The sequence below is a fragment of the Hipposideros armiger genome, unplaced genomic scaffold (assembly GCF_001890085.2).
Source record: "Hipposideros armiger isolate ML-2016 unplaced genomic scaffold, ASM189008v1 scaffold_62, whole genome shotgun sequence".
Lineage (NCBI taxonomy): Eukaryota > Metazoa > Chordata > Mammalia > Chiroptera > Hipposideridae > Hipposideros > Hipposideros armiger.
The window spans coordinates 5,174,185-5,186,371 of record NW_017731412.1 but is presented as its reverse complement, the minus strand read 5'-3'; the positions used below and the strand labels follow the sequence as shown (position 1 = coordinate 5,186,371).

Genomic DNA, 12,187 nt, shown 5'->3' with positions numbered 1-12,187 from the left:
AAATGGTGCTTAGAGAAAGTGGGTGTAATTGCTTTGGTCTCCCTTTAATGCAGTCCTCTGAAAATGAATACACTGCTACTGCCCCACGCTCAGTAAAACATAGGCATGGAAGGTTCTCTCTCCAGCAGAATGGCATGTTACCCTGAACCATCCTCATCTCAACTAAGCTCAACCAGATTTGCTTTGTGTCCTGCACTATCCACAGCCACGCCACCCACCCCACCCAATGCCTGCCTGACCTCTTCCCTTGCGTCTCTTCCCTTGACCCCAGGACCCCAGTAGAAGTGAGAGTAGAGTATCATTAGGAGCTGAAGACTTTTGATTGACAACTGTTTAAGCCATCTCAAAAAGGCTGTTGTTTCTCTCCCCGCAGGTCTATCCAGTGTCCACAAAAAGCGGGTCTCGGCTGCTCGTCTCCTGAGCCGTCAAAACCTTCAGAGTCCTAAATCCAGGTAGGGACACCTAGTTCACTCAGGTCACCCACCTCTGCCCCAGATGCCCCCACAATAAGGGGGGAGTCCTTGTTGACTAAGCACTGGCTTCCTGTTCCCATCCCAAGTGCCATTGAGACCCCTTTGTTGCTTTGTAGCATCTTGCTTTCCTACTTTCCCTTGGCCAAGCTCCAACCTGGAGTGACAGAAAAAGGAGATGGTGATAATCACTGTGGAAAGAGGAAAAGGAATGGTTTTATGATGAATTTTTAATATAGACCACACCCTTGTAGATCTGCTAATTGTACCATAGCATCTTAGTCAGAAATCACTTAGGCCAGGGCACTTCCTCCTTGTGGATGATTCTTCTCTGGACTCTTGAAAAAATGGCTACCCAGACTCTGCTTAAATCCGTTTGGAATGATGGGAAGCTCATTACCGCCCACTCTGTGTTTTCAAGTCCTTGTTGTTAGTAATTATCTTACTGTGGCTTAGCTCCAAAGCATATTTAATTAGCACTTCATTTTGACCCCAATTACACTGTCCAGTGACAACCAAAACAAATTCGAGTCTTTCAGACGAGAGACCTCCAAAGAGCCAAGGACCTTGACCAATCTCTCCTGGGTCCTGATTTCTTCTAGTCATTCTTCCTAAGACCTGTTTCCCAAGCCATTTGCTTTAGTAAAAGGACACCGTCTGTCCTGCTGGGAATGTCCTTCTCAGACCTGGTCACAGTGCAGTGGAGGTCCTGTGATCTCTGCCAAAGTGTACTCAGGCTATTATTACCATCTCTGATCTGAACACGACATACTGATACTGCCTGAGATTGCAGCCTTGTTCTGTCAGCCGTGCCGATCTCCAATTAAGCTTATATATTTGGTCCTCTTATCTATCAGGTCTTTTCAGAATGATCCAGCCAGGTCGCTCCATCCCTCCACTTTTATAAGTAATTTTTGTAGCACTAATGAAGACCTTGGCATTGATCCCTATTGAATGGAATCTTTTTCACTTTGCGGTTACAGCCCGTGAAAAATCTTTTGAAATCTTGATCCTTTGCAAAGCATAGGACAAAGAGTGGGCTGTCGAGCTGGACAGCCCTGAGCTCTGCCATGAAACAGCTGTGTGACCTTGGGCGAGTCCCTCAGGTCTTCTGAGCCCCTGTATCCTTACCTAAAATGAAAATAGTGGCTATAAAGAGTGCTGGTGTTTGTCTAGTGCTTTCTGTGTTCCAAGTACCATTTGGAGTTCATTCTGTGAAGGACCTCCCATAATTCTGACCATCCCAAGAAGTATGGGCTATTATCATTCACATTTTAAATGTGAGAAATGACAATTAGAAAATGCAAGGCTGTGACTTTTTCAAGGTCACACAGACTTAGTTTCTCTGACTCCAAAGTCAATAGGCTGAGTGCGGCGACGTATGACCTCCACAGCATTGCAGGGCTGCTGTGAGTGTTACAGACGACCACAAAGCAACAGTGTATCATGTGTTCCCATTGCTCTTCCTATCCATCCCAGCTTCCTATAACCTGCAAATTGAGTGTGCGTGCTTTCTTACGTGGACTTCAAGACTTCGGTCAAGTGATCAACATGATGAAGTCCTAGGGCTTCCATGTTCTCTCCTAGGTTCTCAAACATTAAAGAAATGGGTTGGGACATTGATCCCACTGAAGAACTAGTTAAATGCAATAATCAGAGTAGAACAATCTCTGACATAGGGAAGGACTCTACATTTGAAATCCTACACATCTTGCTTTCCATTTCTGTCCCGTGGAAAGGTATGACTCAAGTAGCGTTATAAGGGAAGGAACTGAGGATCTCCTGGAAATTTCTTTCAGCAACAAACTGTAAAAGACCGGATCACGAAAATGACTCCCTAAACCATAGGACATAAAAAGCAAGTTAATTTGCAAGTGTTTTGATGCTAAGTTGGACCAAAGTCGCAGAATAAACCCCCCTCCCACCTCTGGAAAGGGCAGCAGACTCTATGCTGAGTGATTTACAAGAAATTATTTCAATAAGGTTAGAAACTGGACGACAGCAGGATTAGTACAAAAAGGATCAAATTGTGTCTAGGTGTTTATCTCTTTAAAAGCCTGCTCTGTAGTACTGACTATTTTCAGACTTACTACCATTTCCAGCTTCATAAGGTTTTTGGTTTGGTTTTTTTTTAAGGAATAATTGAGTGAAAAAGCATGACATTCTCTCCCATTTTCCCCTGCCGAAGGCCAAAGTCTGGCAGGATATCACAAATCACCACGCTAGAGACCCTTAATTGCAAGCAAAGTGGTTAAGAGGAAGTAAACAGCCTTTTGAGAGTGGTCCTCGCAAGTCAAATCTAAAACGAAAAGTGACCACAGTGACTGCCTGACCAAGAAATAAATTTTCTAATGTATGAACACCAATTAGCAAACAATACAGAATAGACTGTAATGGAGCAGTAATGGGTGGGGTACAGATGGAGGTCCTAGGAGTCAGAAGGAGGAGGGAACATGCTAATGAGATTGGAGGAGGGACATCTAGGAAGAGAATGGCAGGAAGAGAAATGTAGAAGGGACCCAGTTGGCTTAAGCCAAAACCTCACGTGTCCTCCTCGCTTCTCACACTGCTCATCCAACTCTCAGCTGCCACCTTGAACAAAACCACGATCATCTCTGGTGTCTGAGTGGTTGCAGTAGACACCTCATCTGTCTCCTTGTTTCTTGGCTTTTCTCTCAAAGATCTAATTTCCAAACAGCACCCAGCATAATCTTTTAAAAACATACATTGAAGCCTATCACTCCACAGTTTCACACCCTCCAACGGCTTCACGCTAGATGTCGGAAACTTCCAAACTCCTTGCCATCACCGGTCATGATAAGGGCCCTCATGACGTGGCCTCTGCCCAGCTCTCTGGCTTTGTTCCACCAGTCACCCCTCTGTTAATCGCTCTCCAAACACTCCAGCCTCCCTTCTCTTCCTTGACCATGCCACACCATTTCCTACCTCAGGGCCTTGGCACATGCTGTTCCCCCTTTCAGAAACACTCTTCTCCCAGATCTTTGCACAGACACTCCTCATTGTCCAGGTCTCTGCTCACGTGTCAGATCACCAGAGAGGCCTTTCTGACCATCCTGTCTGATGGTCTCTTAGCCCACTGCCCATCACCACCCACCCATCCATGTCACCAACCCCATCTGAGTTCTTTTTAAGTTACTGCTCAATGAGAACAGGGTACTTTGTTGTCTTTATCAGTCTCTCCCTCTAGAACAGTGCCTGACACTTAATGTAAATTTGTTGAATGAATGAACCTTATTAACTCAAACCGTTCACAATGGACAATGTTTACCCTTTTCATTGAAGAATGAATATTAGCTTCCCCCCGCCCCACCCACCCCATTTAATGCTGGACATTAGCAAACTATTCTTTTCATCTGGAAAACTGTCATTGAACCGCTGCCAAGTGCATGCATGCACACACGTGTGTGTGTTATGCTTCTGTATGTGGGTATAAATATACCAGGAGCAGAAGCTACTCTTGAGAGAGCAATGGAGAGGACCCAGATGGCTGCTAAACCCTCCCCCCAATACTGCCCTTTCTTCCTCCCCTAATACTTTCAATGGTCTATATGTGCCCCAAGCTTTATAAATGAATGAATGAATGGCCTAGAAAAATCTAATACTTAGAAACCCCCAACAGAACTGAGATTTAAGACAGTCCATCTCCAGGCTAGTGCTACCCACCAGGGATCAGCTTCTTGCAAAGCTTCAAAGGCCAGCTCATCAAGGAGCCCTGCGACCGTGCAACCATTCAGCAAGCCATACCTGGTCAGTGGCTTGCAGAGTCCCCTTGGTTAAATTCCCAGCACAGACAGAGCCTGGGCCCACCTTCTAGCTAACCTGCCAACCTCATCCGCATTCCTGCCCCTTATCTCCCTGACCACCTTCTGCCGCCGTTCACGAGGACTTGGGGGAAGTGGCTGTGCACGCGAGCCAGCTCAGCAAGTTCGGGTCCTCCGCATTTCTATTTTGTACCGGCCAAAAGAACAGAGGCAAATATACTTCTGAAAGGAATCGTGATGATCTGGAAGAAAGTGGGAATTGATTTGCGGGCCTTTCAAAGGCTTCCTGTGGTTGTCTCAGGAGGCTCCCAAATTAGCAACCCCACAGCGCCCCCTGCTGGCTCTGGGCCTCTGCTAACTCCCTTGCTCAAGCTAGCAGTGGGTGAAGTCTTTGCTCTCCAGGAACCAAGACTGGTGTGAGCTCAGAGCAGAATCAGCCCGGCAAGTCCATATAATTGACAAAATGAGTGCCCCCACAGAGGGCAAAATCTGCCCAGGGAAGGAGAGTGGGATCCCAAACCCTAACACCCCCATTCACAATTCCAGTCACCAAGTTCCCTACCATACTAAAGACAGGAATTCCTCGCCTCAAGAAAACACTTGACACCCCAAAAAGCAAATGTGCCAGCATAGCTATTTTTAATAATGGTGGCTATTTGCAGCACAAAGGGGTTCTGGGTTGTGCCAAAAACTCCTTTAAATCACGAGTCCCATTAGTCTATTCAAGTGTTGATTTACATACCACGGAGAATGTACAAACTTCGTGTTGAATAGCAAGTGTCTCTCAACTGAAAACCAGTTGGCAACGAGGCAAAGGCAGATCAAAGCATTTGATTTACCCAAGTAGTCAACCCCAATGTGTTCAGGTAGTGTATAAAAATGCAATACCTGTACTAAAACGTTTAAAAGGACCAGAATAATCACAGTCTGGGAATTCATTCTGGAAGCTATTCACTTAGCACAGGCCTCCTGCGCTTGAAACACAAACATCAATGTGAAAGGGCGTGACCCGGCAGGCATAAATGAGGTTCTCTCTGGGTTTCTCCTTAGCGCTCTCAATTTTATAATATCAGTGCATTTGTATGTGACAAGAACCCAAGCTTGAGATGAAGTCCTTTTCCATCAGACCATGGTTGCAAAGGGTATGGAGCTTGGGATTCCTAAGAGAGATGGAATTTCACAAATTGGGGCCACCACTGTCTTGACCCCAATGGGGTGGCGGTGGTTTGATTGCTGAAAACAGAGCCTGTTTCAGCAGCCGGGAGACTGAGGTTCCTTCAATCAACAAATATTTCCTGAGCACCTACTATGTGCCGTGCACTGTCCTAGATGCCAGGAATAAAACAGTGGACAAAACAGACAAATGCTTTGCCTTCGAGAGTTTATGTTGTCCTGGGGGCCAGGGTGGGGCCGGCGGGAGGGACAGACCACAAACCAGGTAATGACGTAAACTCTACTCTAGGTCACAGGATGGTAACTGCTATGGAGAAAAGAAACGCAGGGGCAGGGAGATAGAAAAGAGGCCTGAGAGCTGAACCCTGGGGGTCTCCAATGTCCAGAGTTTGGGGAGATGAGAAGGAACCCACAAAGGAGACTAAGCCAGGGCAGCCAGAGAGAAGGTCAGGATGGCCTGGGGGTGCTAGAATCCACAACTAGGAGGAAACGAACTTCTGCGTCCAGTGCTGCATCCATGATCATGATGAGCCCTGGGAGCTGGCTGTTGGGTTTGCAGTGAGGAGCTCCTGGGTGACCTTGCTAAAAGCCGTGAATGGATAATGGGGACTGAAGCCTGGTTGGCATGGGCCCCAAGGAGAGTGGGAGCAGGGAAAGTGCAGTCACAGGATAGACAGAGGAGCAAAGAAAGGGGGCAGTAGCTGGTGGCCCTTATCTGATTGTCCCCCTGTGCTTCCTTCCAGTCGATCAACCATCTTTGTGCGTCTCCACACCAACGGAAATCAGGAGCTGCAGTACCAGCCTGGGGACCACCTGGGTGTCTTCCCTGGCAACCACGATGACCTCGTGAATGCCCTGATCGAGCGGCTGGAGGACGCACCCCCTGTCAACCAGCTGGTGAAAGTGGAGCTGCTGGAAGAGCGGAACACGGCTTTGGGTAATTACGGCCACGCCAGGCACCCCAATTAGCCATTCCCAGGGGCCCTTCCCTTCTCCAGAGAGTTCCAGAGGCAGTCAGTGTCTGGGACAGAGGAGAACCATTCTTCTCCCCAGTCGCCAATCCAGGTAGGAGAGTAGGACTCTGTCACCTACAGCTTACGAAATAGAAGACGCCCCATTCCTCTTGTCTGAACAACCTTGGCCCACCCGCTGTCCACAATGCCAGGACATCCGTGGTTCATCAGTGCGGGGAGGGGCTTCTACTTTCCTTTGTCAGCTAGAAACTGACGTTAGCGGTGCCCACTCTTTTTTCATTCCTTGTAACCACCGCCCCACTGCCCCCCTCCGCCCAAATAAATAGCAACTGGAATCTGACACCGCCTCCTCTGAGAACCAAAAGGCACGATATGAAGCTCAATGGTCCACTAGGAATTGAACCACATTTCTCATTAGGTCAAGTTCCAACCGGTGTCAGTGATCATTCTTGACACTCCCTTTGCAGAACTTTCAGAGGCAAATGGGTCTCAGTGCTTTGTCTCAATAGATGCGGGTGAGTTCAGGGCTCAGGTATGAGGAACGGCGGTGGCCTTGTATGACAGCTGGTGATATATCACCTGTACAAAAGAGCTAGGGTGTAAAGTCAGGGCAGAATGTGAAAACAGTACGTAGTCAAAGCCCTCCTGAAAATCCCTCAGGAAGGCACCACTTTGGAGAGACACCTTCTCGTAATCAATCCAACCCAGACAGTTCTTGTTTGCTCTGTGTTGGAACTGTGCTTTTTTTTATCTTGGGTTGAGTTCCTGATGAAGTAGAGGCTTGTGTGTCCCTACAAGGACCACACTGGTTATGTAAGATGAAAAGTACACAGAACCCGCACAGTGTAGTGGTTAGAACAAGGTCTGGAGCCAGACTGCCTGACTTCACGCTTATGAGCTGTGTGACTTTGGGCAAATTCCTTAACCTCTCTGTGCTTCCACTTTTCTCAACTGCAAAAGGGGATAATAATAGCACCTACCACCTCGGTTTTGTGAGTTCGGGGAGATGAGAAGGATTATATGAGTTAATAAAGTCCTGAAAATAGCATAGAAAGTACTAGGTAAGTGTTAACCATGTTTATAATTTTAAGCACTATCATCCCACTCAAAAGAGTGAGAGGCTGACACCGTGACAGGACAGACAGAGCCAAAATAGACTCACAGCTCACACGCGGAGGCTCACTGAGTAGAATGCCAGGGAACTGTCTCATGCTATTTTAATATTTATTTATTTTAAAATTTTTGGACTAGTTTGCTCACTTGATTTTGGATATGCCCCATGCACACATGAGATAATCACGTGGTACCCAGGACCCCAGGTGTAGGTGCAGGAGATGGAAGATGGAGAGCTGAGTTGGGCCCAAGCCCTCAGAGCTCAGACTCTCCTTCCCCCACGCTCTCCTAACCTCCATTGTGCCTCCGCAGGAGTCATCAGTAACTGGACGGATGAACACCGCCTCCCGCCCTGCACCATCTTCCAGGCCTTCAAGTACTACCTGGATATCACTACGCCCCCGACGCCACTGCAACTGCAGCAGTTTGCTTCCCTGGCCACCAGCGAGAAAGAGAAGCAGCGTCTGCTGGTCCTCAGCAAGGTGGGTCCCTGGCCGCCTACAACCTCAGGGGGCGCCTTTCACCTTCTAGTCCTTGGGGAGTTGTATGGTTATTATAACAGTTTCCCAGCAGATGGCAGTCTTGAGCAAGCATTGCCAATTTCCAGTTTGCAGAAAGTCGCCATATTGGCTAGTCCATTTGGGCTAGTCCTGACCACCTCCCCTCGTTCTAAGGCCTGACACAGCCAGAGTGACCACATTGAATCTCAAAAGTCCGTTGACCACAGTAGAAATTGCTCTTCCCTCTTCCTTTGGATCCCTTGAGCTTCCACTAGTTCCATAGTCAGTCAGTGCTTCGAAGAAAAAGAGAATCCCATGGTGCTCTGTTTTAAAGATAAGACCTTCCCATGCAGAGGAACTGTAAGTAGGACTTCAAGATACAGGAGACCTCTGATGGCAAAGTGAACAAAACAAACACAGCTTCTATCACCCTTGCTTAGAAACCAAGGACTCCCCTCCCCCAAGCTACTGCAAAGCCTTGCTCAACCCCAAATCCTACCTGGGAAAACAGACTTCTCCCAGTGAGGGCTCCTTCCCACTAAGCAAACCAGCCGCAAAAGATGGTTTAGCTTTCTTCTGCTGTATCCAGGAAAGGTGGTCAGCGAGGAAGAGGCTAATTCAAGGAGCACATTATTATTTAGAAATATGAAAATAAACAGCAGAAGAAACACTTAAAGAGCCGTACATGGCTACTTCTGGGGAGTTGGAAACAGATTGGAGAGGTGGAATAGGAGAGGGTTATTTTTCATCATAAACTGTGCAGAATTATTTAACTTTTTAAAACATGATGACTTTGCCTTAAATTTTTTAATGGGGGGATGGCTAATATAAAGAAGAACCAGAGCTTGCACTGTTTGCATGGGATTATTTAAAGTAGAATTTGATATAACTGTATGGATTAGTCCATTTCTGCCGAAGAATGCCAACTCCAAGATGGGGTTAAATAAGCAAGGATTTTTATTAAGGGAAACTCCTGTGTGAGGAAAATGGGAAGAGAGTCAGGTGAGGCTGGGAGAACCATCAGACCTCAAAACAAGGGTGACCCCAAGTGAAGGAGAGGAAAGGAAATTTGAATGGAAGTGCCCAGGGCTGCACGGGCATTCTAAGGAAGGACCGGCATAGGTGATCATGTCAGTTTCAGGTGGATGTCAGTTTCAGAGAGCAGCTCTTAGCCCGTGTGCCCCTGCAGTGGGAGGTCAGTGAGGCTCGAGGTCTGGGAGGCACGTTCTCAAGCATGCCATCCCCTGTCAACAAAGCAAGGATGGTCTTTAGGGATGTGGGGAAAAGCTTGGTTGTATAACGCACTTATCATGGGTTTTATCCTTCCTCACACTCTGAACCTCCCAAAAGCAATAAAGACTGCCCAGGGCAGTTTCTGAGATGTAGGAAAAATAACTCCAGAGCACCCAAGGAGTTTCTCTGTTCCCTAGTAACAGCGGGCTTTGTTGTCAACACTTGCCCCAAAAACGGTCCCCGACGCCCTAACCTGTTACTTCAGGGCTGTCATTTACCTTCTGAGCATGCTCACTGCAGATTCATCTCTAGGCTTGCCAACCCACAAATCGCAGGTCTGCGTGCTATACGTTCAAGTTATGACTCTCTCCTTGGTGTGTCTCTCCTGACCTTTATAGCAGGAGAGTGTAATGGTCAGGAGCCCAGATTCCGGGGCCAGACTGCCTAGGGCAGGGGTCGGCACACCTTTTCTGTAAAGGGTCAGGGTAGTAAATATTTAACCAGGTAGTAAATGCCTTATGGTCCATTTGGTCTCTGTCCCAACTATTCAACTCTGCCATAGTAGCACAATAGCATAGACAATACATGCTCGTAAGTGAGTAGGTGTGGCTGGGTTCCAATCCAACTTTATTTATGGACACTGAAATTTGAATTTTCTATCACATTCTTGTGTCATGGAATAGTGCTCTTCTTCAGATCCTTCCCCCCCTCCCCCCGCCATTCTACTCAACCATTTAAACATCTAAGCAGGTGGTGAGCCGGGTTTGGCTTGCAGGCAGAAGCTTGCCACCCCTGACCTAGATTCAAAACACAGAATCACTGGGGCTGGCCGAGTGGCTCAGTTGGTTGGAGCGCGAGCTCTGAGCAACAGGGCCTCAGGTCGATTCCCACATGGGCCAGTGAGCTACACCCGAGAGGAGCTGCTGCTGAGAGCACATGCTCTTATCAGCAAGGTTGCCAGTTCGGATCCCACACGGGGTGGTGGGCTGTGCACCCCCCACCCCGCAACTAAGATTGAACACGGCACCTTGAGCTGAGCAGCCACAGGTGCCCACATGGCTCAGTGTGCAACAAGGTTGCCAGTTCGACTCCCACATGGGATGGTGGACTATGCACCCCCACCCTACCACCACCACCCCGCAACTAGATTGAGGGCGGCAACTGGACTTGAAGCTGAGCTTGCGCCCTCCACAACTAAGATTGAAGGATAACGACTTGACGTGGAGCTGATGGGTTCTGGAAGGACACAGCGTTCCCCTCCCCAATTCTCCAATAAAATCTTTAAAAACAAACAAACAAACAAACTCAGAATCACCACCTTGTAGCCACAGGACCTCTAATATCCCTCAGTTTCCTTATCTATAAAATAGGGATAACAATCACACTTATTTCATGAGGTCCTAGCAAGAACGAACACCTGGCATAGACTAATTACTATAAGTGTTAACTATTATTATTTTTATTTGCCTTTCCCCACTCCGCCCCCGGACCTCCGCAAGCCCTCCATTGGAAATGTGTGCCAGGAGCTGAGTGCAAGTTTTCCTCTGTCCCTCTCCTTGGCACAGGGCTTGCAGGAGTACGAGGAATGGAAATGGGGCAAGAACCCCACCATCGTGGAGGTGCTGGAGGAGTTCCGGTCCATCCAGATGCCTGCCACCCTGCTCCTGACCCAGCTGAACCTGCTGCAGCCTCGCTACTATTCCATCAGCTCCTCGCCGGACATGTACCCTGACGAGGTGCACCTCACTGTGGCCATCGTCTCCTACCGCACCCGAGGTGGGCAGAGGTGCTGGGAGACACTCTGAGTGCATTTCCACCCGCACCCCGCACCCCACCACCAGGGGCCTCTGCAGGTCTGCCAAACCCCTGGGCAGAGACGCACCCCCAAACCAGGAAACTGAGGGAGGAAGCCGAGCAGGCAAACTGCCCCCTTCTTCGGCAGAGCCAACCCCGTGCAGAGTTAGGCAGGAAGGAGGCGAGATGTGTGTTACTCCCCACACCTGAGACCCCTTTGTACTCCCTTCCTCCCCTCACACCCCCAAGGCAGGAGCTAGAACAAGGCACCATCCCCCATTTCCTCGGAGAGGGGAGCTCTCTGCTGCAGGATATCCCACTGCTTGTAGGTCAGGCAGATAACCCGACTTTTGGCTGACTTTTTTCCTCCATGCTTTTCTTCCTTAATAAAGCAATTAAAATGCACCGTGCCTGGGAGAGCTCTGAGACTAGGATCCCAGCAGGCCACCAAGAGCACACTAACCAAAGCCCTTTCAGTAGGCGGAAGTTGAATCCGACCCACCCCAATGCAGCAGAACCATGGGCACGCCACGAGCTCACCCCAAGCTATACCATTTCCTCTTCCCCTTCGGAGGAAGGAACCCCAAGATAGAAACTTGGCATTGGGGGCTGTGAGCCTTCTGGTCTAAGGGGGGAGGGGGAGGCCAATGACGGAGAAGCTTGGGGACAGTCGGTGAGGCAGACCACCTTGATTATTCTGCCAGATGGAGAAGGACCAATTCACCACGGCGTGTGCTCCTCCTGGCTCAACCGGATACAGCCTGATGAAGTGGTCCCCTGTTTCGTGAGAGGGTGAGTGGCGAAGGAAGAGAAAGGAGCGTCCACCCCAAATCTGTGTACTGATGTCCTGAGTTGGGGTGGGTGGACCAGCCCAAAGGGTTCTAGAGAGATGGCTGAGCCAGATGGGATGCAGGTCAACATTCTGCGTCCCTCCGAGTTGTTAAGGAAACAGGATCATGGGACAGAAGCTAAGGACACCTTCCACTCAATGCCAGGTCAATGCAACAGATAGGTATCAAGTGCAAATACTGTATTAGAGGCTGGGGCCACAGTACAGAACCAGGCAAATGCAGTCTCAGCCTTCAGTGAATTTGCAGATTAGGGGAAATTCTATCCACATTTTACCAGACACCCCATCTGTCCCCAGT

The 12,187-nt window shown here is 48.6% G+C and overlaps 1 protein-coding gene across 1 annotated transcript in view; it reads left to right on the top strand.

Moving 5' to 3' along the window:
- NOS1 (nitric oxide synthase 1) overlaps positions 1-12,187 on the top strand; it is a 165,560-nt gene that overhangs the window by 142,666 nt on the left and 10,707 nt on the right. Inside the window, exons 13-18 of the mRNA XM_019641581.1 lie at positions 272-284; positions 374-452; positions 6,169-6,362; positions 7,825-7,994; positions 10,811-11,021; positions 11,744-11,823. Coding sequence (XP_019497126.1) covers positions 272-284; positions 374-452; positions 6,169-6,362; positions 7,825-7,994; positions 10,811-11,021; positions 11,744-11,823 — 747 coding nt within the window. The remainder of the gene's footprint in view (positions 1-271; positions 285-373; positions 453-6,168; positions 6,363-7,824; positions 7,995-10,810; positions 11,022-11,743; positions 11,824-12,187) is intronic.